Consider the following 24875-nt stretch of genomic DNA (forward strand, 5'->3'; position numbering starts at 1 on the left):
TGCTGAACAAACAGCTGAATTACTGACTGTGGAGTTTGTATCCTGCTGAACAAACAGCTGAATTACTGACTGTGGAGTTTGTATCCTGCTGAACAAACAGCTGAATTATTGACTGTGGAGTTTGTATCCTGCTGAACAAACAGCTGAATTACTGACTGTGGAGTTTGTATCCTGCTGAACAAACAGCTGAATTATTGACTGTGGAGTTTGTATCCTGCTGAACAAACAGCTGAATTATTGACTGTGGAGTTTGTATCCTGCTGAACAAACAGCTGAATTATTGATGTGGAGTTTGTATCCTGCTGAACAAACAGCTGAATTACTGACTGTGGAGTTTGTATCCTGCTGAACAAACAGCTGAATTATTGACTGTGGAGTTTGTATCCTGCTGAACAAACAGCTGAATTATTGACTGTGGAGTTTGTATCCTGCTGAACAAACAGCTGAATTACTGACTGTGGAGTTTGTATCCTGCTGAACAAACAGCTGAATTATTGACTGTGGAGTTTGTATCCTGCTGAACAAACAGCTGAATTATTGACTGTGGAGTTTGTATCCTGCTGAACAAACAGCTGAATTATGACTGTGGAGTTTGTATCCTGCTGAACAAACAGCTGAATTACTGACTGTGGAGTTTGTATCCTGCTGAACAAACAGCTGAATTACTTGACTGTGGAGTTTGCTATCCTGCTGAACAAACAGCTGAATTATTGATGTGGAGTTTGTATCCTGCTGAACAAACAGCTGAATTATTGACTGTGGAGTTTGTATCCTGCTGAACAAACAGCTGAATTACTGACTGTGGAGTTTGTATCCTGCTGAACAAACAGCTGAATTACTGACTGTGGAGTTTGTATCCTGCTGAACAAACAGCTGAATTATTGATGTGGAGTTTGTATCCTGCTGAACAAACAGCTGAATTATTGACTGTGGAGTTTCTATCCTGCTGAACAAACAGCTGAATTACTGACTGTGGAGTTTGTATCCTGCTGAACAAACAGCTGAATTATTGACTGTGGAGTTTGTATCCTGCTGAACAAACAGCTGAATTATTGACTGTGGAGTTTGTATCCTGCTGAACAAACAGCTGAATTACTGGACTGTGGAGTTTGTATCCTGCTGAACAAACAGCTGAATTATTGACTGTGGAGTTTGTATCCTGCTGAACAAACAGCTGAATTACTGACTGTGGAGTTTGTATCCTGCTGAACAAACAGCTGAATTACTGACTGTGGAGTTTGTATCCTGCTGAACAAACAGCTGAATTATTGATGTGGAGTTTGTATCCTGCTGAACAAACAGCTGAATTATTGATGTGGAGTTTCTATCCTGCTGAACAAACAGCTGAATTATTGACTGTGGAGTTTGTATCCTGCTGAACAAACAGCTGAATTATTGACTGTGGAGTTTGTATCCTGCTGAACAAACAGCTGAATTATTGACTGTGGAGTTTGTATCCTGCTGAACAAACAGCTGAATTACTGACTGTGGAGTTTGTATCCTGCTGAACAAACAGCTGAATTATTGACTGTGGAGTTTGTATCCTGCTGAACAAACAGCTGAATTACTGACTGTGGAGTTTCTATCCTGCTGAACAAACAGCTGAATTATTGACTGTGGAGTTTCTATCCTGCTGAACAAACAGCTGAATTACTGACTGTGGAGTTTGTATCCTGCTGAACAAACAGCTGAATTATTGACTGTGGAGTTTGTATCCTGCTGAACAAACAGCTGAATTATTGACTCGTGGAGTTTGTATCCTGCTGAACAAACAGCTGAATTACTGACTGTGGAGTTTGTATCCTGCTGAACAAACAGCTGAATTACTGACTGTGGAGTTTGTATCCTGCTGAACAAACAGCTGAATTACTGACTGTGGAGTTTGTATCCTGCTGAACAAACAGCTGAATTATTGACTGTGGAGTTTGTATCCTGCTGAACAAACAGCTGAATTATTGACTGTGGAGTTTGTATCCTGCTGAACAAACAGCTGAATTATTGACTGTGGAGTTTGTATCCTGCTGAACAAACAGCTGAATTATTGACTGTGGAGTTTGTATCCTGCTGAACAAACAGCTGAATTATTGACTGTGGAGTTTGTATCCTGCTGAACAAACAGCTGAATTATTGACTGTGGAGTTTGTATCCTGCTGAACAAACAGCTGAATTACTGACTGTGGAGTTTGTATCCTGCTGAACAAACAGCTGAATTATTGACTGTGGAGTTTGCTATCCTGCTGAACAAACAGCTGAATTACTGACTGTGGAGTTTGCTATCCTGCTGAACAAACAGCTGAATTACTGACTGTGGAGTTTGTATCCTGCTGAACAAACAGCTGAATTACTGACTGTGGAGTTTGTATCCTGCTGAACAAACAGCTGAATTACTGACTGTGGAGTTTGTATCCTGCTGAACAAACAGCTGAATTACTGACTGTGGAGTTTGTATCCTGCTGAACAAACAGCTGAATTACTGACTGTGGAGTTTGTATCCTGCTGAACAAACAGCTGAATTATTGACTGTGGAGTTTGTATCCTGCTGAACAAACAGCTGAATTATTGACTGTGGAGTTTGTATCCTGCTGAACAAACAGCTGAATTATTGACTGTGGAGTTTGTATCCTGCTGAACAAACAGCTGAATTACTGACTGTGGAGTTTGTATCCTGCTGAACAAACAGCTGAATTATTGATGTGGAGTTTGTATCCTGCTGAACAAACAGCTGAATTACTGACTGTGGAGTTTGTATCCTGCTGAACAAACAGCTGAATTACTGACTGTGGAGTTTGTATCCTGCTGAACAAACAGCTGAATTATTGACTGTGGAGTTTGTATCCTGCTGAAAAAACAGCTGAATTATTGCCTGTGGAGTTTGTATCCTGCTGAACAAACAGCTGAATTATTGATGTGGAGTTTGTATCCTGCTGAACAAACAGCTGAATTATTGACTGTGGAGTTTGTATCCTGCTGAACAAACAGCTGAATTATTGACTGTGGAGTTTGTATCCTGCTGAACAAACAACTGAATTATTGACTGTGGAGTTTGTATCCTGCTGAACAAACAGCTGAATTACTGATGTGGAGTTTGTATCCTGCTGAACAAACAGACTGAATTATTGACTGTGGAGTTTGTATCCTGCTGAACAAACAGCTGAATTATTGACTGTGAGTTTGTATCCTGCTGAACAAACAGCTGAATTATTGATGTGGAGTTTGTATCCTGCTGAACAAACAGCTGAATTACTGACTGTGGAGTTTGTATCCTGCTGAACAAACAGCTGAATTACTGACTGTGGAGTTTGTATCCTGCTGAACAAACAGCTGAATTATTGACTGTGGAGTTTGTATCCTGCTGAACAAACAGCTGAATTATTGATGTGGAGTTTGTATCCTGCTGAACAAACAGCTGAATTATTGACTGTGGAGTTTGTATCCTGCTGAACAAACAGCTGAATTACTGACTGTGGAGTTTGTATCCTGCTGAACAAACAGCTGAATTACTGACTGTGGAGTTTGTATCCTGCTGAACAAACAGCTGAATTATTGACTGTGGAGTTTGTATCCTGCTGAACAAACAGCTGAATTATTGACTGTGGAGTTTGTATCCTGCTGAACAAACAGCTGAATTATTGACTGTGGAGTTTGTATCCTGCTGAACAAACAGCTGAATTACTGACTGTGGAGTTTGTATCCTGCTGAACAAACAGCTGAATTATTGATGTGGAGTTTGCTATCCTGCTGAACAAACAGCTGAATTATTGACTGTGGAGTTTGTATCCTGCTGAACAAACAGCTGAATTATTGACTGTGGAGTTTGTATCCTGCTGAACAAACAGCTGAATTATTGACTGTGGAGTTTGTATCCTGCTGAACAAACAGCTGAATTACTGACTGTGGAGTTTGTATCCTGCTGAACAAAACAGCTGAATTATTGATGTGGAGTTTGTATCCTGCTGAACAAACAGCTGAATTACTGACTGTGGAGTTTGTATCCTGCTGAACAAACAGCTGAATTATTGATGTGGAGTTTGTATCCTGCTGAACAAACAGCTGAATTACTGACTGTGGAGTTTGTATCCTGCTGAACAAACAGCTGAATTATTGACTGTGGAGTTTGTATCCTGCTGAACAAACAGCTGAATTATTGACTGTGGAGTTTGTATCCTGCTGAACAAACAGCTGAATTACTGACTGTGGAGTTTGTATCCTGCTGAACAAACAGCTGAATTACTGACTGTGGAGTTTGTATCCTGCTGAACAAACAGCTGAATTATTGACTGTGGAGTTTGTATCCTGCTGAACAAACAGCTGAATTATTGACTGTGGAGTTTGTATCCTGCTGAACAAACAGCTGAATTACTGACTGTGGAGTTTGTATCCTGCTGAACAAACAGCTGAATTATTGATGTGGAGTTTGTATCCTGTGAACAAACAGATGAATTATTGATGTGGAGTTTGTATCCTGCTGAACAAACAGCTGAATTACTGATGTGGAGTTTGTATCCTGCTGAACAAACAGCTGAATTATTGACTGTGGAGTTTGTATCCTGCTGAACAAACAGCTGAATTATTGACTGTGGAGTTTGTATCCTGCTGAACAAACAGCTGAATTATTGATGTGGAGTTTGTATCCTGCTGAACAAACAGCTGAATTACTGACTGTGGAGTTTGTATCCTGCTGAACAAACAGCTGAATTACTGACTGTGGAGTTTGTATCCTGCTGAAAAAACAGCTGAATTATTGACAGTGGAGTTTGTATCCTGCTGAACAAACAGCTGAATTATTGATGTGGAGTTTGTATCCTGCTGAACAAACAGCTGAATTATTGATGTGGAGTTTGTATCCTGCTGAACAAACAGCTGAATTACGGACTGTGGAGTTTGTATCCTGCTGAAAAAACAGCTGAATTATTGACTGTGGAGTTTGTATCCTGCTGAACAAACAGCTGAATTATTGATGTGAGTTTGTATCCTGCTGAACAAACAGCTGAATTACTGACTGTGGAGTTTCTATCCTGCTGAACAAACAGCTGAATTACTGACTGTGGAGTTTGTATCCTGCTGAACAAACAGCTGAATTACTGACTGTGGAGTTTGTATCCTGCTGAACAAACAGCTGAATTATTGACTGTGGAGTTTGTATCCTGCTGAACAAACAGCTGAATTACTGACTGTGGAGTTTGTATCCTGCTGAACAAACAGCTGAATTATTGACTGTGGAGTTTGTATCCTGCTGAACAAACAGCTGAATTACTGACTGTGGAGTTTGTATCCTGCTGAACAACAGCTGAATTATTGACTGTGGAGTTTGTATCCTGCTGAACAAACAGCTGAATTATGACTGTGGAGTTTGTATCCTGCTGAACAAACAGCTGAATTACTGACTGTGGAGTTTGTATCCTGCTGAACAAACAGCTGAATTATTGACTGTGGAGTTTGCTATCCTGCTGAACAAACAGCTGAATTAATGACTGTGGAGTTTGCTATCCTGCTGAACAAACAGCTGAATTATTGACTGTGGAGTTTGCTATCCTGCTGAACAAACAGCTGAATTATTGACTGTGGAGTTTGTATCCTGCTGAACAAACAGCTGAATTATTGATGTGGAGTTTGTATCCTGCTGAACAAACAGATGAATTATTGATGTGGAGTTTGTATCCTGCTGAACAAACAGCTGAATTACTGATGTGGAGTTTGTATCCTGCTGAACAAACACTGAATTATTGACTGTGGAGTTTGTATCCTGCTGAACAAACAGCTGAATTATTGACTGTGGAGTTTGTATCCTGCTGAACAAACAGCTGAATTATTGATGTGGAGTTTGTATCCTGCTGAACAAACAGCTGAATTACTGACTGTGGAGTTTGTATCCTGCTGAACAAACAGCTGAATTACTGACTGTGGAGTTTGTATCCTGCTGAAAAAACAGCTGAATTATTGACTGTGGAGTTTGTATCCTGCTGAACAAACAGCTGAATTATTGATGTGGAGTTTGTATCCTGCTGAAACAAACAGCTGAATTATTGATGTGGAGTTTGTATCCTGCTGAACAAACAGCTGAATTACTGACTGTGGAGTTTGTATCCTGCTGAACAAACAGCTGAATTACTGACTGTGGAGTTTGTATCCTGCTGAAAAAACAGCTGAATTATTGACTGTGGAGTTTGTATCCTGCTGAACAAACAGCTGAATTATTGATGTGGAGTTTGTATCCTGCTGAACAAACAGCTGAATTACTGACTGTGGAGTTTCTATCCTGCTGAACAAACAGCTGAATTACTGACTGTGGAGTTTGTATCCTGCTGAACAAACAGCTGAATTAATGACTGTGGAGTTTGTATCCTGCTGAACAAACAGCTGAATTATTGACTGTGGAGTTTGTATCCTGCTGAACAAACAGCTGAATTACTGACTGTGGAGTTTGTATCCTGCTGAACAAACAGCTGAATTATTGACTGTGGAGTTTGTATCCTGCTGAACAAACAGCTGAATTACTGACTGTGGAGTTTGTATCCTGCTGAACAAACAGCTGAATTATTGACTGTGGAGTTTGTATCCTGCTGAACAAACAGCTGAATTATTGACTGTGGAGTTTGTATCCTGCTGAACAAACAGCTGAATTATTGATGTGGAGTTTGTATCCTGCTGAACAAACAGCTGAATTATTGACTGTGGAGTTTGTATCCTGCTGAACAAACAGCTGAATTATTGACTGTGGAGTTTGTATCCTGCTGAACAAACAGCTGAATTACTGACTGTGGAGTTTGTATCCTGCTGAACAAACAGCTGAATTACTGACTGTGGAGTTTCTATCCTGCTGAACAAACAGCTGAATTATTGATGTGGAGTTTGTATCCTGCTGAACAAACAGCTGAATTACTGACTGTGGAGTTTCTATCCTGCTGAACAAACAGCTGAATTATTGACTGTGGAGTTTCTATCCTGCTGAACAAACAGCTGAATTATTGACTGTGGAGTTTCTATCCTGCTGAACAAACAGCTGAATTATTGACTGTGGAGTTTGTATCCTGCTGAACAAACAGCTGAATTACTGACTGTGGAGTTTGTATCCTGCTGAACAAACAGCTGAATTATTGATGTGGAGTTTGTATCCTGCTGAACAAACAGATGAATTATTGATGTGGAGTTTGTATCCTGCTGAACAAACAGCTGAATTACTGATGTGGAGTTTGTATCCTGCTGAACAAACAACTGAATTATTGACTGTGGAGTTTGTATCCTGCTGAACAAACAGCTGAATTATTGACTGTGGAGTTTGTATCCTGCTGAACAAACAGCTGAATTATTGATGTGGAGTTTGTATCCTGCTGAACAAACAGATGAATTATTGACTGTGGAGTTTGTATCCTGCTGAACAAACAGCTGAATTACTGATGTGGAGTTTGTATCCTGCTGAACAAACAACTGAATTATTGACTGTGGAGTTTGTATCCTGCTGAACAAACAGCTGAATTATTGACTGTGGAGTTTGTATCCTGCTGAACAAACAGCTGAATTATTGATGTGGAGTTTGTATCCTGCTGAACAAACAGCTGAATTACTGACTGTGGAGTTTGTATCCTGCTGAACAAACAGCTGAATTACTGACTGTGGAGTTTGTATCCTGCTGAAAAAACAGCTGAATTATTGACTGTGGAGTTTGTATCCTGCTGAACAAACAGCTGAATTATTGATGTGGAGTTTGTATCCTGCTGAACAAACAGCTGAATTATTGATGTGGAGTTTGTATCCTGCTGAAACAAACAGCTGAATTACTGACTGTGGAGTTTGTATCCTGCTGAACAAACAGCTGAATTACTGACTGTGGAGTTTGTATCCTGCTGAAAAACAGCTGAATTATTGACTGTGGAGTTTGTATCCTGCTGAACAAACAGCTGAATTATTGATGTGGAGTTTGTATCCTGCTGAACAAACAGCTGAATTACTGACTGTGGAGTTTCTATCCTGCTGAACAAACAGCTGAATTACTGACTGTGGAGTTTGTATCCTGCTGAACAAACAGCTGAATTAATGACTGTGGAGTTTGTATCCTGCTGAACAAACAGCTGAATTATTGACTGTGGAGTTTGTATCCTGCTGAACAAACAGCTGAATTACTGACTGTGGAGTTTGTATCCTGCTGAACAAACAGCTGAATTATTGACTGTGGAGTTTGTATCCTGCTGAACAAACAGCTGAATTACTGACTGTGGAGTTTGTATCCTGCTGAACAAACAGCTGAATTATTGACTGTGGAGTTTGTATCCTGCTGAACAAACAGCTGAATTATTGACTGTGGAGTTTGTATCCTGCTGAACAAACAGCTGAATTATTGATGTGGAGTTTGTATCCTGCTGAACAAACAGCTGAATTATTGACTGTGGAGTTTGTATCCTGCTGAACAAACAGCTGAATTATTGACTGTGGAGTTTGTATCCTGCTGAACAAACAGCTGAATTACTGACTGTGGAGTTTGTATCCTGCTGAACAAACAGCTGAATTACTGACTGTGGAGTTTGTATCCTGCTGAACAAACAGCTGAATTATTGATGTGGAGTTTGTATCCTGCTGAACAAACAGCTGAATTACTGACTGTGGAGTTTCTATCCTGCTGAACAAACAGCTGAATTATTGACTGTGGAGTTTCTATCCTGCTGAACAAACAGCTGAATTATTGACTGTGGAGTTTCTATCCTGCTGAACAAACAGCTGAATTATTGACTGTGGAGTTTGTATCCTGCTGAACAAACAGCTGAATTACTGACTGTGGAGTTTGTATCCTGCTGAACAAACAGCTGAATTATTGATGTGGAGTTTGTATCCTGCTGAACAAACAGATGAATTATTGATGTGGAGTTTGTATCCTGCTGAACAAACAGCTGAATTACTGATGTGGAGTTTGTATCCTGCTGAACAAACAACTGAATTATTGACTGTGGAGTTTGTATCCTGCTGAACAAACAGCTGAATTATTGACTGTGGAGTTTGTATCCTGCTGAACAAACAGCTGAATTATTGATGTGGAGTTTGTATCCTGCTGAACAAACAGCTGAATTACTGACTGTGGAGTTTGTATCCTGCTGAACAAACAGCTGAATTACTGACTGTGGAGTTTGTATCCTGCTGAACAAACAGCTGAATTATTGACAGTGGAGTTTGTATCCTGCTGAACAAACAGCTGAATTATTGATGTGGAGTTTGTATCCTGCTGAACAAACAGCTGAATTATTGATGTGGAGTTTGTATCCTGCTGAACAAACAGCTGAATTACTGACTGTGAGTTTGTATCCTGCTGAAAAAACAGCTGAATTATTGACTGTGGAGTTTGTATCCTGCTGAACAAACAGCTGAATTATTGATGTGGAGTTTGTATCCTGCTGAACAAACAGCTGAATTACTGACTGTGGAGTTTCTATCCTGCTGAACAAACAGCTGAATTACTGACTGTGGAGTTTGTATCCTGCTGAACAAACAGCTGAATTACTGACTGTGGAGTTTGTATCCTGCTGAACAAACAGCTGAATTATTGACTGTGGAGTTTGTATCCTGCTGAACAAACAGCTGAATTACTGACTGTGGAGTTTGTATCCTGCTGAACAAACAGCTGAATTATTGACTGTGGAGTTTGTATCCTGCTGAACAAACAGCTGAATTACTGACTGTGGAGTTTGTATCCTGCTGAACAAACAGCTGAATTATTGACTGTGGAGTTTGTATCCTGCTGAACAAACAGCTGAATTACTGACTGTGGAGTTTGTATCCTGCTGAACAAACAGCTGAATTACTGACTGTGGAGTTTGTATCCTGCTGAACAAACAGCTGAATTATTGACTGTGGAGTTTCTATCCTGCTGAACAAACAGCTGAATTATTGACTGTGGAGTTTCTATCCTGCTGAACAAACAGCTGAATTATTGACTGTGGAGTTTCTATCCTGCTGAACAAACAGCTGAATTATTGACTGTGGAGTTTGTATCCTGCTGAACAAACAGCTGAATTATTGATGTGGAGTTTGTATCCTGCTGAACAAACAGATGAATTATTGATGTGGAGTTTGTATCCTGCTGAACAAACAGCTGAATTACTGATGTGGAGTTTGTATCCTGCTGAACAAACAACTGAATTATTGACTGTGGAGTTTGTATCCTGCTGAACAAACAGCTGAATTATTGACTGTGGAGTTTGTATCCTGCTGAACAAACAGCTGAATTATTGATGTGGAGTTTGTATCCTGCTGAACAAACAGCTGAATTACTGACTGTGGAGTTTGTATCCTGCTGAACAAACAGCTGAATTACTGACTGTGGAGTTTGTATCCTGCTGAAAAAACAGCTGAATTATTGACTGTGGAGTTTGTATCCTGCTGAACAAACAGCTGAATTATTGATGTGGAGTTTGTATCCTGCTGAACAAACAGCTGAATTATTGATGTGGAGTTTGTATCCTGCTGAACAAACAGCTGAATTACTGACTGTGGAGTTTGTATCCTGCTGAACAAACAGCTGAATTACTGACTGTGGAGTTTGTATCCTGCTGAAAAAACAGCTGAATTATTGACTGTGGAGTTTGTATCCTGCTGAACAAACAGCTGAATTATTGATGTGGAGTTTGTATCCTGCTGAACAAACAGCTGAATTACTGACTGTGGAGTTTCTATCCTGCTGAACAAACAGCTGAATTACTGACTGTGGAGTTTGTATCCTGCTGAACAAACAGCTGAATTAATGACTGTGGAGTTTGTATCCTGCTGAACAAACAGCTGAATTATTGACTGTGGAGTTTGTATCCTGCTGAACAAACAGCTGAATTACTGACTGTGGAGTTTGTATCCTGCTGAACAAACAGCTGAATTATTGACTGTGGAGTTTGTATCCTGCTGAACAAACAGCTGAATTACTGACTGTGGAGTTTGTATCCTGCTGAACAAACAGCTGAATTATTGACTGTGGAGTTTGTATCCTGCTGAACAAACAGCTGAATTATTGATGTGGAGTTTGTATCCTGCTGAACAAACAGCTGAATTACTGACTGTGGAGTTTCTATCCTGCTGAACAAACAGCTGAATTATTGACTGTGGAGTTTCTATCCTGCTGAACAAACAGCTGAATTATTGACTGTGGAGTTTCTATCCTGCTGAACAACAGCTGAATTATTGACTGTGGAGTTTGTATCCTGCTGAACAAACAGCTGAATTACTGACTGTGGAGTTTGTATCCTGCTGAACAAACAGCTGAATTATTGACTGTGGAGTTTCTATCCTGCTGAACAAACAGCTGAATTATTGACTGTGGAGTTTCTATCCTGCTGAACAAACAGCTGAATTATTGACTGTGGAGTTTGTATCCTGCTGAACAAACAGCTGAATTATTGATGTGGAGTTTGTATCCTGCTGAACAAACAGCTGAATTACTGACTGTGGAGTTTGTATCCTGCTGAACAAACAGCTGAATTATTGACTGTGGAGTTTCTATCCTGCTGAACAAACAGCTGAATTATTGACTGTGGAGTTTGTATCCTGCTGAACAAACAGCTGAATTATTGATGTGGAGTTTGTATCCTGCTGAACAAACAGCTGAATTACTGACTGTGGAGTTTGTATCCTGCTGAACAAACAGCTGAATTACTGACTGTGGAGTTTGTATCCTGCTGAACAAACAGCTGAATTATTGATGTGGAGTTTGTATCCTGCTGAACAAACAGCTGAATTATTGATGTGGAGTTTGTATCCTGCTGAACAAACAGCTGAATTATTGATGTGGAGTTTGTATCCTGCTGAACAAACAGCTGAATTACTGACTGTGGAGTTTGTATCCTGCTGAACAAACAGCTGAATTACTGACTGTGGAGTTTGTATCCTGCTGAACAAACAGCTGAATTACTGACTGTGGAGTTTGTATCCTGCTGAACAAACAGCTGAATTATTGACTGTGGAGTTTCTATCCTGCTGAACAAACAGCTGAATTACTGACTGTGGAGTTTCTATCCTGCTGAACAAACAGCTGAATTACTGACTGTGGAGTTTGTATCCTGCTGAACAAACAGCTGAATTACTGACTGTGGAGTTTGTATCCTGCTGAACAAACAGCTGAATTACTGACTGTGGAGTTTTCTATCCTGCTGAACAAACAGCTGAATTATTGACTGTGGAGTTTCTATCCTGCTGAACAAACAGCTGAATTACTGACTGTGGAGTTTGTATCCTGCTGAACAAACAGCTGAATTACTGACTGTGGAGTTTGTATCCTGCTGAACAAACAGCTGAATTATTGACTGTGGAGTTTGTATCCTGCTGAACAAACAGCTGAATTATTGACTGTGGAGTTTGTATCCTGCTGAACAAACAGCTGAATTACTGACTGTGGAGTTTGTATCCTGCTGAACAAACAGCTGAATTATTGACTGTGGAGTTTGTATCCTGCTGAACAAACAGCTGAATTACTGACTGTGGAGTTTCTATCCTGCTGAACAAACAGCTGAATTATTCGCTGTGGAGTTTGTATCCTGCTGAACAAACAGCTGAATTATTGACTGTGGAGTTTGTATCCTGCTGAACAAACAGCTGAATTACTGACTGTGGAGTTTGTATCCTGCTGAACAAACAGCTGAATTACTGACTGTGGAGTTTGTATCCTGCTGAACAAACAGCTGAATTATTGATGTGGAGTTTGTATCCTGCTGAACAAACAGCTGAATTACTGACTGTGGAGTTTGTATCCTGCTGAACAAACAGCTGAATTACTGACTGTGGAGTTTGTATCCTGCTGAACAAACAGCTGAATTATTGATGTGGAGTTTGTATCCTGCTGAACAAACAGCTGAATTATTGACTGTGGAGTTTGTATCCTGCTGAACAAACAGCTGAATTACTGACTGTGGAGTTTGTATCCTGCTGAACAAACAGCTGAATTACTGACTGTGGAGTTTGTATCCTGCTGAACAAAAAGCTGAATTATTGACTGTGGAGTTTGTATCCTGCTGAACAAACAGCTGAATTACTGACTGTGGAGTTTGTATCCTGCTGAACAAACAGCTGAATTATTGATGTGGAGTTTGTATCCTGCTGAACAAACAGCTGAATTATTGATGTGGAGTTTGTATCCTGCTGAATAAACAGCTGAATTACTGACTGTGGAGTTTGTATCCTGCTGAACAAACAGCTGAATTATTGACTGTGGAGTTTGTATCCTGCTGAACAAACAGCTGAATTACTGACTGTGGAGTTTGTATCCTGCTGAACAAACAGCTGAATTACTGACTGTGGAGTTTGTATCCTGCTGAACAAACAGCTGAATTACTGACTGTGGAGTTTGTATCCTGCTGAACAAACAGCTGAATTACTGACTGTGGAGTTTGTATCCTGCTGAACAAACAGCTGAATTATTGACTGTGGAGTTTGTATCCTGCTGAACAAACAGCTGAATTATTGACTGTGGAGTTTGTATCCTGCTGAACAAACAGCTGAATTACTGACTGTGGAGTTTGTATCCTGCTGAACAAACAGCTGAATTATTGACTGTGGAGTTTGTATCCTGCTGAACAAACAGCTGAATTACTGACTGTGGAGTTTGTATCCTGCTGAACAAACAGCTGAATTACTGACTGTGGAGTTTGTATCCTGCTGAACAAACAGCTGAATTATTGACTGTGGAGTTTGTATCCTGCTGAACAAACAGCTGAATTATTGATGTGGAGTTTGTATCCTGCTGAACAAACAGCTGAATTACTGACTGTGGAGTTTGTATCCTGCTGAACAAACAGCTGAATTATTGATGTGGAGTTTGTATCCTGCTGAACAAACAGCTGAATTATTGACTGTGGAGTTTGTATCCTGCTGAACAAACAGCTGAATTATTGATGTGGAGTTTGTATCCTGCTGAACAAACAGCTGAATTATTGACTGTGGAGTTTGTATCCTGCTGAACAAACAGCTGAATTATTGATGTGGAGTTTGTATCCTGCTGAACAAACAGCTGAATTACTGACTGTGGAGTTTGTATCCTGCTGAACAAACAGCTGAATTATTGACTGTGGAGTTTCTATCCTGCTGAACAAACAGCTGAATTACTGACTGTGGAGTTTGTATCCTGCTGAACAAACAGCTGAATTATTGACTGTGGAGTTTGTATCCTGCTGAACAAACAGCTGAATTATTGACTGTGGAGTTTCTATCCTGCTGAACAAACAGCTGAATTATTGACTGTGGAGTTTGTATCCTGCTGAACAAACAGCTGAATTATTGACTGTGGAGTTTCTATCCTGCTGAACAAACAGCTGAATTATTGACTGTGGAGTTTGTATCCTGCTGAACAAACAGCTGAATTATTGACTGTGGAGTTTGTATCCTGCTGAACAAACAGCTGAATTACTGACTGTGGAGTTTGTATCCTGCTGAACAAACAGCTGAATTACTGACTGTGGAGTTTGTATCCTGCTGAACAAACAGCTGAATTACTGACTGTGGAGTTTGTATCCTGCTGAACAAACAGCTGAATTATTGACTGTGGAGTTTGTATCCTGCTGAACAAACAGCTGAATTACTGACTGTGGAGTTTCTATCCTGCTGAACAAACAGCTGAATTACTGACTGTGGAGTTTGTATCCTGCTGAACAAACAGCTGAATTATTGATGTGGAGTTTGTATCCTGCTGAACAAACAGCTGAATTACTGTCTGTGGAGTTTCTATCCTGCTGAACAAACAGCTGAATTATTGACTGTGGAGTTTGTATCCTGCTGAACAAACAGCTGAATTACTGACTGTGGAGTTTGTATCCTGCTGAACAAACAGCTGAATTACTGACTGTGGAGTTTGTATCCTGCTGAACAAACAGCTGAATTATTGACTGTGGAGTTTGTATCCTGCTGAACAAACAGCTGAATTACTGACTGTGGAGTTTCTATCCTGCTGAACAAACAGCTGAATTACTGACTGTGGAGTTTGTATCCTGCTGAACAAACAGCTGAATTATTGATGTGGAGTTTGTATCCTGCTGAACAAACAGCTGAATTACTGACTGTGGAGTTTCTATCCTGCTGAACAAACAGCTGAATTACTGACTGTGGAGTTTGTATCCTGCTGAACAAACAGCTGTTATATTTGCCGGCATGTGAACGACTTTTGACAGTTCAATATATAATATTGTTACACCTGTTCGTCGTAACCAGTGACAGTGCAATCGATGATAATGGTGGTGGAAAGCGGCCAGTGAGTGAGTGGGCCAGGGAAGGAGTGGAGATTTGAGGCTCTGACTCGAGAGGCTTAGACGAGAAGAGGCGGAGGACGAGCTTGTTCACAGTTAGTCTTTACATTGCCTCCTGAGACGGTGATGTGCATCTCCTGTGAGATGTGGCAGTCTTGGGGGAACTCCCCTCTCCCGCAGTGTCACATCTGCCAGAAGTGCTTGCGGCCGGGCGATCTGGAAGACTGTGTGAGGAATCTGGAGCAGCAGCTGGATGACCTTCGACTCATAAGGGAGAATGAGGCAGTCATAGATGAGAGCTACAGGGAGGTAGTCACACCTAGGCTGCCAGAAGCAGGTCGGTGGGTGACAGTCAGAGGGAGAAAAGCGAAGGAGAGTAGACATGTAGTGCAGAGCACCCCTGTAGCCATTTCCCTGAATAATAAGTTTACCGTCCTGGATACTGTTGGTGAGGACGACCGACCAGGTGTGAGCCACGGTGGCAGGGCCTCTGGCACTGAGTCTGACCCTGTGGTGCAGAAGGATGGGACAGAAAAGAGGAGAGCTGTCGTCATTGGAGACTCTATAGTCAGGGGAGCAGACAGGAGATTTTGTGGACGTGAGAAGGAAACCCGCATGGTTTGTTGCCTCCCGGGTGCCAGGGTCCGGGATGTGTCTGACCGGGGGCATGACATCCTGGTACGAGAGGGAAAGCAACCAGAAGTCGTGATACATGTTGGGACCAACGACATAGGCTGGAAGAGGGATGAGGCCCTGAAGTGTGAGTTTCGGGAACTAGGCAGCAGGCTGAAGAACAGGACGTCAAGGGTGGCGTTCTCAGGATTGCTGCCAGTGCTACGTGATAATGTTGGTAAGAATTGGAGGAGATGACAGTTGAATGCGTGGCTGAGCTGTTGGGGCAGGGGCAGGGTTTTAGATTTTTGAATCATTGGGATCTCTTCTGGGTAAGGTGTGACCTGTACAGATTGGATGTGGGTGAGCTCGAGGGGGAGCAATATCCTTGCATGTAGGTTTGCTAGCATGGTTCGGGTGGGCTTAAACTAATTTGTAAGGAGGATGGGACCCAGAGCGATAAAGCAGTGAAATAAGTGCATGGAGTAAAGCCAGATCTAACATATCCAGAGGTTTGAGAAAGAAAAGCAGAATAAAGGTATAAAGGTAGTAAGGTAGAAGGTCTAAAGTGCGATACTTCAATGCAAGAAGCATCAGGAACAAAGGTGATGAACTGCAAGCTTGGATAGATACATGGAATTATCATGTAGTGGCCATTACGGAGACTTGGCTGCCACCAGGGCAGGAATGGATTCTCAATAGTCCTAGCTTTCAGTGCTTTAAAGAGGATGAGGGGTGGGGAATGTCAGGAGCTTTTGCATTACTGGTCAGGGATACTATTGCAGCTGCAGAAAGGGTGGGTTATGTAGCAGGATCCTCTTTTGAGTCAGTATGGGCGGAAGTCAGGAACAGGAAGGGAGCAGTTACTCTACGGAGGGTATTCTATAGGCCCCCTGGTAGCAGCAGAGATACCGAGCAGCAGATTGGGAGGCAGATTTTGAAAAGTTGCAAGATTGGTGCAAGAGAGGTTGGCATTGTGTTTAGCAGCTTTGTCTTGGCTCTATTCATGGGCATTCATGTGTGATGGTATTACAGTTAAACTTAACTCAAATGAAATGAAACCGTCTCGTCTGTGGAGGCTGAACCTTACGAGGAAGAGAATCCTGCGATACGCATATCTGAAGACGTCGCTCCAACCCTAACTCTTTAGCCACAATTAAACCGAATGTTCTTTTTAATTTTGGCCACGCCTGAAAATACATGAGTTTGCAGAACCGGTTCCCTCTTCTTACCTGTATACTGGTCTCGGAAACGACAGCATAACATCGAGAAACTCGTTCTCGCCCACAGTACCTCTTTTCTGTTCCCCTAACAAAGAACACTCTATCGATACAGCTCGCCACATCTCACCCCCTTCCCTGCTGAGCCACAGAACCATAGTCAGTGCCAGAGACCTGACCGGAGAGACTTTCCCCTGCTTGGTCATTTGCACCTCTCTCCTCCCATCCAGAAGTATCCAAAGTGTCTACCTGTTATTGAGCGGGTTGACCACAAGGGGCCTCTGCACTGGCTCTGGCTGTTTAACCCCTTTCAACTTCCTGTCTGTCACCCAGTTTTCTGTGTCCTGCACCTTGGGCAGGGGTGTCAAACTCATTTTAGGTCACGGGCCGGATTGAGCAAAATGCAGCTTCATGCGGCCCGGATCAGTCGGACGCGTGCGAACGCAGCTTTCGTTGCCTCCGTTTTTTCAGCCTGCTCTCATGTGTCTCAGTCTCTGCTATAACTACAAAGTGTTTCACTTTACAAATTCCGTTTCTTATGAAGAAGACTGCCGAGCAAGACTGCCGAATAAACACTAAAAACCCTGAAAACCTGGTACCTGAATCAACTCAGCATTAGCCATATCATACGCAATAAGCGGTTCGATTACTGGGGCCAGCTTTAATAGTAATTAGATATTATCTCGCGGGCCAAAGATAATTCCACCGCGGGCCGGATTTGGCCCGCCGGCCTTGAGTTTGACATATATAACCTTGGGTGTAAATAGCTCTTGATACGCTCTCTCTGCAGCCTCCTCAGTTATTCGAGCAATCTTAATTTCACCTAGTTCCGGTTCTGACTCTGTAACGCAGAATGTCAGAAGGTGCATCTCTATGACTTTCTCACACGTGAAGGTGTCTGGGATTCTGGTGGACCCCCGCCTTCCAACATCCTGCAAGAGGAGCATTCAACGCTCCTGCCAGGCATTGCGACCGCTCCAACTGTACAATTATAAAGAAATAAATGATAAATAACCTGAAAACAAATCAACGAATAGTGTGGTGCATTTTCTCACCCAAGACGCCCCTCCTTGGAGAATCAGAGATATAAACCCTCTAACTTCCACTCAAATCCGATTGCTGACCGGACTTTTCCTCGACTCCGGCTCACTCACACACAGAGAGACAGATTCAAACACTGATTGAAAATCTCTCCACACCTACTCGTCCTACACTGCCGGGGTCAGACAAGTACTGAACCTCTCTCTACACTGTTCTATCACATATTCACGGAGTTAGACAAAGAGTGAAGCTCCGTCCACACTGTCCCATCACACACACCCGGTTTCGGACACAAAATGAAGCTTATCCCCCACGGGTCCCTTCAGAAACTCCCAAGTTAAGAAGCTCCTTTCCTCTCACTAATCCCCAGCATTCCGTCGTTCCAGTAGTCTTGAATTGTAAGCCTGTCTCGGAGAATGTGCGTATGTTTGTGTTCAGATGAAGTGCAGGGACGAGCAGGGAATTAGAAGGACTGTGTTGTTGGTAGAGCATGGACGTAGTCGTCAGGTATCAGTCACTGGGAGTCAGTCTTCTCGAACCAAGCGATTGGCCTGTCCACACAGAAGAGTGCGGAGTCTCAGAAATGAGAGATCGATATCCAGTGGAAGGGGGCTGACGTCACCTCTGCCACTTCCTTCCCAGAATTCCGTATGAACAGACAGAGAGAAGGAGACGTACAGAGGAGGAAGGGGGTTAATGGTAGAGGAGAGCTGCAGGGGATCGACCGTGTCAGTGAGATGAGGAAGTGATAGCGTTGACGGCAAGGAGTGTAGGGGACGGAGGGTTGATAGAGACGGGGTGTGTCGAAGGATGGCGGTGGCGGAAACGGGTCGGGCTGTAGGGGAAGTCGTGGCAGACGGTGACGTGAACGGTCGTCTGGGAAGGAGGGTTGACGACGAAGCGGATCGTAGGAGATGAAGGAAGACTAGGAAGGATGCAGAGACTGCTGGTACTGAAAAAGACTGGCTGAGTGTAGAAGAGCGAGGGGATCATGCTGACGGGTATGAAGTGAATGGATGGGATTGGGTGAATAGACCGTCGAGCTGGAAGATGGAGGCAGTCACGGAGACGGGGAGGATTTTAGGTGGTCGATGGGTTGGCGTAAAATAGTGTTATAGGGAAGGGAGGACTTGGTGCAGACGTGGATGTTGAGTAAGTATAAGAGTTGGGAAGTCACGTTGCCATTCAACAAGACGTCAGAGAGGGGCACATTGTTCGGCTCTGCTTGTTCCCTTCTCTTCTGTTAGAATCATCCTTCAGGCGGGTGAACTCTCGCAAGGCATCGGGTTCCGATGGTGTACCTGGTAGGGCACTGATCACCGCTCCCGCTCAACATGCTAGATTGTCTAAGGAGTCGGTGGCGTGGAAGGAAAATACAAGACTAGCACTCACCTCCAGGGCAAGGATTTTATTTTAAGACAATGCTGAGGTCTTATGTGGAGTTTTGTGAGCAGCTTTCGCCATCTTGCATAATTCAGCCGGATGTGATTACATTGGAGAGGGTTGAAGGGAGTCCAGCCAGATGTGATTACATTGGAGAGGGTTGAAGGGAGTCCAGCCAGATGTGATTACATTGGAGAGGGTGGAAAGGAGTCCAAACAGTTGTGATTACATTGGAGAGGGTGGAAAGGAGTCCAGCCAGATGTGATTACATTGGAGAGGGTTGAAATATGTCTAGCCAGATGTGATTACATTGGAGAGGCTGAAAAGGATTCCAGCCAGATGTGATTACATTGGAGAGGCTGAAAAGGATTCCAGCCAGATGTGATTACATTAGGGAGGGTTGAAGGGAGACCATCCAGATGTGATTACACTGGAGAGGGTTGCAAGGTCCAGACAGATGTGATTACATTGGAGAGGGTGTAAAGGAGTCCAGCCAGATGTGATTGTATTGGAGAGGGTTGAAGGCAGTCCAGCCAGATGTGATTACATTGGAGAGGGTTGAAGGGAGTCCAGACAGATGTGATTACATTGGAGAGGGTGGAAAGTGGTCTAGCCAGATGTGATCACATTGGAGAGGGTTGAAGGGAGTCCAGCCAAATGTGATTACGTTGGAGAGGGTTGAAAGGAGTCCAGCCAGATGTGATTACATTGGAGAGGGTTGAAGGGAGTCCAGCCAGATGTGATTACATTGGAGAGGGTGGAAAGTGGTCTAGCCAGATGTGCTGACGTTGGAGAGGGTTGAAGGGAGTCCAGCCAGATGTGATTACATTGGAGAGGGTTGAAGGGAGTCCAGCCAGATGTGCTGACATTGGGGAGGGTTGAATGGAGGTTCACGACAAGGATGTTAGCGTCTCAGTGGATTTATCCTCGGTCCAGCACATTCATGGAAACACGAAATTCGGAGCGAGGGGCAGAGAGGATGGGGTAGTGAGAGTCGGGAAGAGGGATGGGGGAGAAAAGGGGTGTTTTCGTCGGATTTAAGTCGGCCCCTCGGGCTGTTGACAGATATCCTGGATCTTCCCAGAAATCTCTGTCAACAAATGTACAGGCTTCTCGCAGATGAAACGGTGCTGATCATTGTAGCATTTGTGGATCAAACATTCACTGCATTCGAACGTTTTAGCGCTCATCTTGTAAACGACATCAGAGACAACGTTCCTGCCAAGGAGGGGAAACAATTTCAAAAGGGACAACGGACCTCCAGCAGGCAGCCCTGTGTCAGTTCCCAAAATCACAACACTCTCCCTCACCGCTGACCGGTGGCAGAGCCGTGCCAGTCCCCAAAATGATCCCACTGCCCGAACTTTTCCAACAGACCTGTGCCAATCACCACAAACACTCTCACTTACCACTCTCTTCCCACAGTCCAGGTGAGTCCCCACGTTAATTCAGCTAGACACACTCTACCAACAGCCCGTGTCGGTTCCTAAACTAATCCAAATACACACCCTACCACCACAGATCTGTCTCCCAAATTAATCCCAGTGGCGCAATCCCTCCTCACAGGGTCCGTCCCCAAAATACACCCACTGACACATTTCCTCCCCACAGAACGTCTCAGTCCCTAAACAAATCCGAACGCTCAACACTCTCACAACAGACCTTTCCCTGTCCCCAAAGATGCTACCTAATCCCACAATCCCCCCACAGAACGTCTCAGTCCGCAAACTAACCCCACTGCCCGCTCCCTTCTGGCAGTCTGTATCAACTCCCAAATTCATCCCGTCACCAACTCTCTCCTCAAAAACTTGCATTACTGCAAATCTCACCCGGCTTCGCATTTTCCAATCCAGTATAACCTTCGTTTGTCGTTGACAGTATTCTTGACAAAATTCTGTGAAATTAAATTGCTGTCATTAATGTTTGAATTTGAGCACAATTGCATCACGTTATGTCTAACTCAGCGAGAGTGTGATGGGACGGTGCGGAGGGAGCTTCACTCTGTGTCTGATCCCGGGAGAGTTTGAAGGGACGGTGAGGAGGGAGATTGACTCTGTGTCTGAGCCCGGGAGTGTGTGATTGGACGGTGTGAAAGGAGATTCACTCTGGGTCTAACCCCGGGAGTGTGTGATGGGACAGTTTGGGGGAAGATTCACTCTGGGTCTAAACCCGGGAGTGTGTGATGGGACAGAGTGGGGGAAGATTCACTCTGTGTCTGACCCCGGGAGTGTGTGATGGGACAGTGTGGGGGAAGATTCACTCTGGGTCTAACCCCGGGAGTGTGTGATGGGACGGTGTGGAGGGAGATTCACTCTGTGTCTGACCAGGGGAGTGTGTGATGGGACGGTGTGGATGGAGATTAACTCTGGGTCTAACCCCGGGAGTGTGTGATGGGACAGTGTGGGGGGAGATTCACTCTGGGTCTGACCCCGGGATTGTGTGATTGGACTGTGTGGAGGGAGATTCACCTTCTGTCTGACCAGGGGAATGTGTGATGGGACGATGTGGGGGGAGATTTACTCTGTGTCTCATCCCGGAACGTTTGATGGGACGGTGCGGAGGGAGCTTTACCCTGGAGTGGATATATCTTCCGTCGATTTGATACATACCTCTTCTTCTGTCGAATTTATTTCAAGAAGTTTTGAATCAGAGTTCGAACAATACTGCTTCGCGTCTTCGTAGGATTTTTCTGACGTGGATATAAAATAACACTTGTCTTCATTTCTGATCCAGTCCTGGCAACACGGTTGCTCTGGAAATTCCGAACAATTAACAATAAATTTCCCTCCATCCGCCCATAGCATCCTCCGGGAGACAGAGACAGAATAGGGATCTTTCCAGTTCAGCCCATCACAGACATGGGCCGGGGACAGACATAAAGAGAAGCTCCATCCACTCCGTCGCCACTCACACTTTCACTGTCAGTCAGGGAGTGATGCTTCCTCAGCAAGATCCCAATGAACAACACTGTGTCAGACATAGAGTGAAACTCGCTCCTTACCGTCCGATCACAGACTCCCGGGGTCAGACACAGAGTGAAACTCGCTCCTTACCGTCCGATCACAGACTCCCGGGGTCAGACACAGAGTGAAACTCGCTCCTTACCGTCCCATCACACACTCCCGGGGTCAGACACAGAGTGAAACTCGCTCCTTACCGTCCCATCACACACTCCCGGGGTCAGACACAGAGTGAATCTCCCTCCGCACCGTCCCATCACACACTCCCGGGGTCAGACACAGAGTGAATCTCCCTCCACACCGTCCCATCACACACTCCCGGGGTCAGACACAGACTGAAGCTCCATCCACACCGTCCCATCACACACTCCCGGGGTCAGACACAGAGTGAATCTCCCTCCACACTGTCCCATCACACACTCCCGGGGTCAGACACAGAGTGAATCTCCCTCCACACCGTCCCATCACACACTCCCGGGGTCAGACACAGAGTGAATCTCCATCCACACCGTCCCATCACACACTCCCGGGGTCAGACACAGAGTGAATCTCCCTCCACACTGTCCCATCACACACTCCCGGGGTCAGACACAGAGTGAATCTCCCTCCACACCGTCCCATCACAGACTCCCGGGGTCAGACACAAAGTGAATCTCCCTCCACACCTTCCGATCACACACTTCCGTGGTCAGACACACAGAATTAGATACTGGCTGTTAATCCTTCCACACCGGCTTATCACACTCTCCCGGGGTCAGTGTCAGAGTGAGGCTCCCTCCACCCCGCCCCTCACACATTATATGGACCAGAGAACAGAATTTAGATCCCTCCACAAAAGTCCAGACACATACAGCCTTGGTCAGACACGATGTGAATATCTCTCTCTTTCTTCACTGCCCAATCACACACTGAAGCGGTCAGACACAGAATGAAACTCCCTCAGCACACATGATAAATGTCAGAGGGAGATTGATTCTTCCTCTACAACTTCTCAACACACAACACAGCAAAGTGTCAGACACAGTGGTATTCACGCACTCCAGCGTTTAACACCTTGTGAATCTCCACCTTCCGTCCAATCACAAACCCCCTAGCGAGTCGAAGAGTGAAGCTCTCTCTGAACCGTCCCATCACTCACTCCATGAATCAGACACAGACTGCAGCTGTCTCTGCACGATCCCATCACGCACTCCCATATTCAGACACAGTGAAACCCCCGCTGCACCGTTTCGTCACGCTCTCCCGGATTCAGTGTGAAACGCTCTCTCGCCGCGGTGCCATAACAGACTTCCGAGTTTAGAAATGGAGTGAATCTCTCTGGGCACTGTCCCATCACACAATCCCACTGTCACACACAGAGTGAAGATGGATCCATACAGTCCCATCAGACATTCCCGGAGTGAGACACGGAGAGAAGCTGTAATGTTACGTCTCACAGTCCCGTGGTCCGACACAGAGTGAATCCACCTCCACAACGTCCCATCGCACTCTCCTGGATTCAGTGATAGAGTGAAACTTCCTCCACGTAGTCCCATCACACACTCGCCGGGTCAAACACAGAGTAAATTACCCTCCATACCATCTCTTCACACACTCCCGATGTCAAGCACAGAGTGGCGCTTCCTCTCTCAATGTCTGCCCTGTGATGAGGAGCGGGTGAAAGAGGGGGATGATGTCTCACCTCTTCTGCTGGTCAACAATTCACAGATTTGAGCCTTGGTTTCGTTGACAGATCTGTACTTCGTTTCCATCTCAGTGAACTGTTGACGGAGATCGCTGTGCATTCGTTTAAGAGACTGACGAATCTGTGATACTGAGAGAGATGGTGAAGGATGTTTAGCGTTTACAGTGACACATGAGTCAGCGTCACGCTACCGAACGGGTCACAGAGAGTGTTGTGTCAGTGTCACGGTGAAGGGTGTCACAGTGAAGGATGTGCTGGTGGCACAGTGAGAGGCGTCAGCGCCACCTTGAGGGGCGTGTCTGTGTCACACTGAGGGGTATATCAATGTCCCGGTGAAGGTATTGTTGTTGTTATCATGGGGTTCTGCGTCAGTATCGTGCGGGACATGTCCAAGTTGCTGTGAGGGACGTGTCGTTTTTACAGTGATAGGAGTTTTTGTGCCCCGTCGAGAGGTGACCGGTCACAATTAGATGTATCTCGACGTCAAGGCGAGGGAAATGTCAGAGTGAGGGGCCTAGTGTCGTCACGGTGGGTGGAGTATCTGTGTCATGGTGTGGGGCGTGCTGGTCTCACAGAAAGGAGCATTCTGTGTCACGGTGAGAGACATGTCATGGCTGTCACGCTGAGGTGTGTGTCGGTGCAACGGAGAGTACTATGTCGGTGTCATCGAGAATTATGTGTCGGTCTCACGTTCAGGGGTTTGCCTGTGTCAGGGTGAGGTGAGGGTAATTGCCTCAGTGAGCGGTGCATCGACGTTATGTTGAGGGGTGATATTGTC

The 24875-nt window shown here is 44.3% G+C and overlaps 1 protein-coding gene across 1 annotated transcript; it reads right to left on the reverse strand.

The window, feature by feature from the left end:
* Positions 1-19633: 19633 nt before the first annotated feature.
* Positions 19634-24198, reverse strand: LOC140722175 (natural killer cells antigen CD94-like). Its single transcript, XM_073036962.1, has 4 exons — positions 24095-24198; positions 22063-22205; positions 21283-21347; positions 19634-20671 (listed from the first exon to the last, which is right to left on the reverse strand). The coding sequence occupies exons 1-4, from the start codon at positions 24195-24197 to the stop codon at positions 20491-20493; spliced, it is 492 nt and encodes a 163-aa protein (XP_072893063.1). The 5' UTR covers position 24198; the 3' UTR covers positions 19634-20490.
* Between the last annotated feature and the right edge of the window lie 677 nt (positions 24199-24875).

Source organism: Hemitrygon akajei, unplaced genomic scaffold (assembly GCF_048418815.1).
Source record: "Hemitrygon akajei unplaced genomic scaffold, sHemAka1.3 Scf000071, whole genome shotgun sequence".
NCBI lineage: Eukaryota > Metazoa > Chordata > Chondrichthyes > Myliobatiformes > Dasyatidae > Hemitrygon > Hemitrygon akajei.

Bases quoted from the DNA above. Each gene is read 5' to 3' on its own strand.
- LOC140722175 (XM_073036962.1), bottom strand. From the start codon at position 24,197: ATGCACAGCGATCTCCGTCAACAGTTCACTGAGATGGAAACGAAGTAC. The intron at 21,348-22,062 runs GTATGTATCAAA...TTAATTTCACAG, and splicing joins TAAATTCGACAGAAGAAGAG to AATTTTGTCAAGAATACTGT. The intron at 20,672-21,282 runs GTGAGATTTGCA...CCTCCTTGGCAG, and splicing joins ATTGGAAAATGCGAAGCCGG to GAACGTTGTCTCTGATGTCG.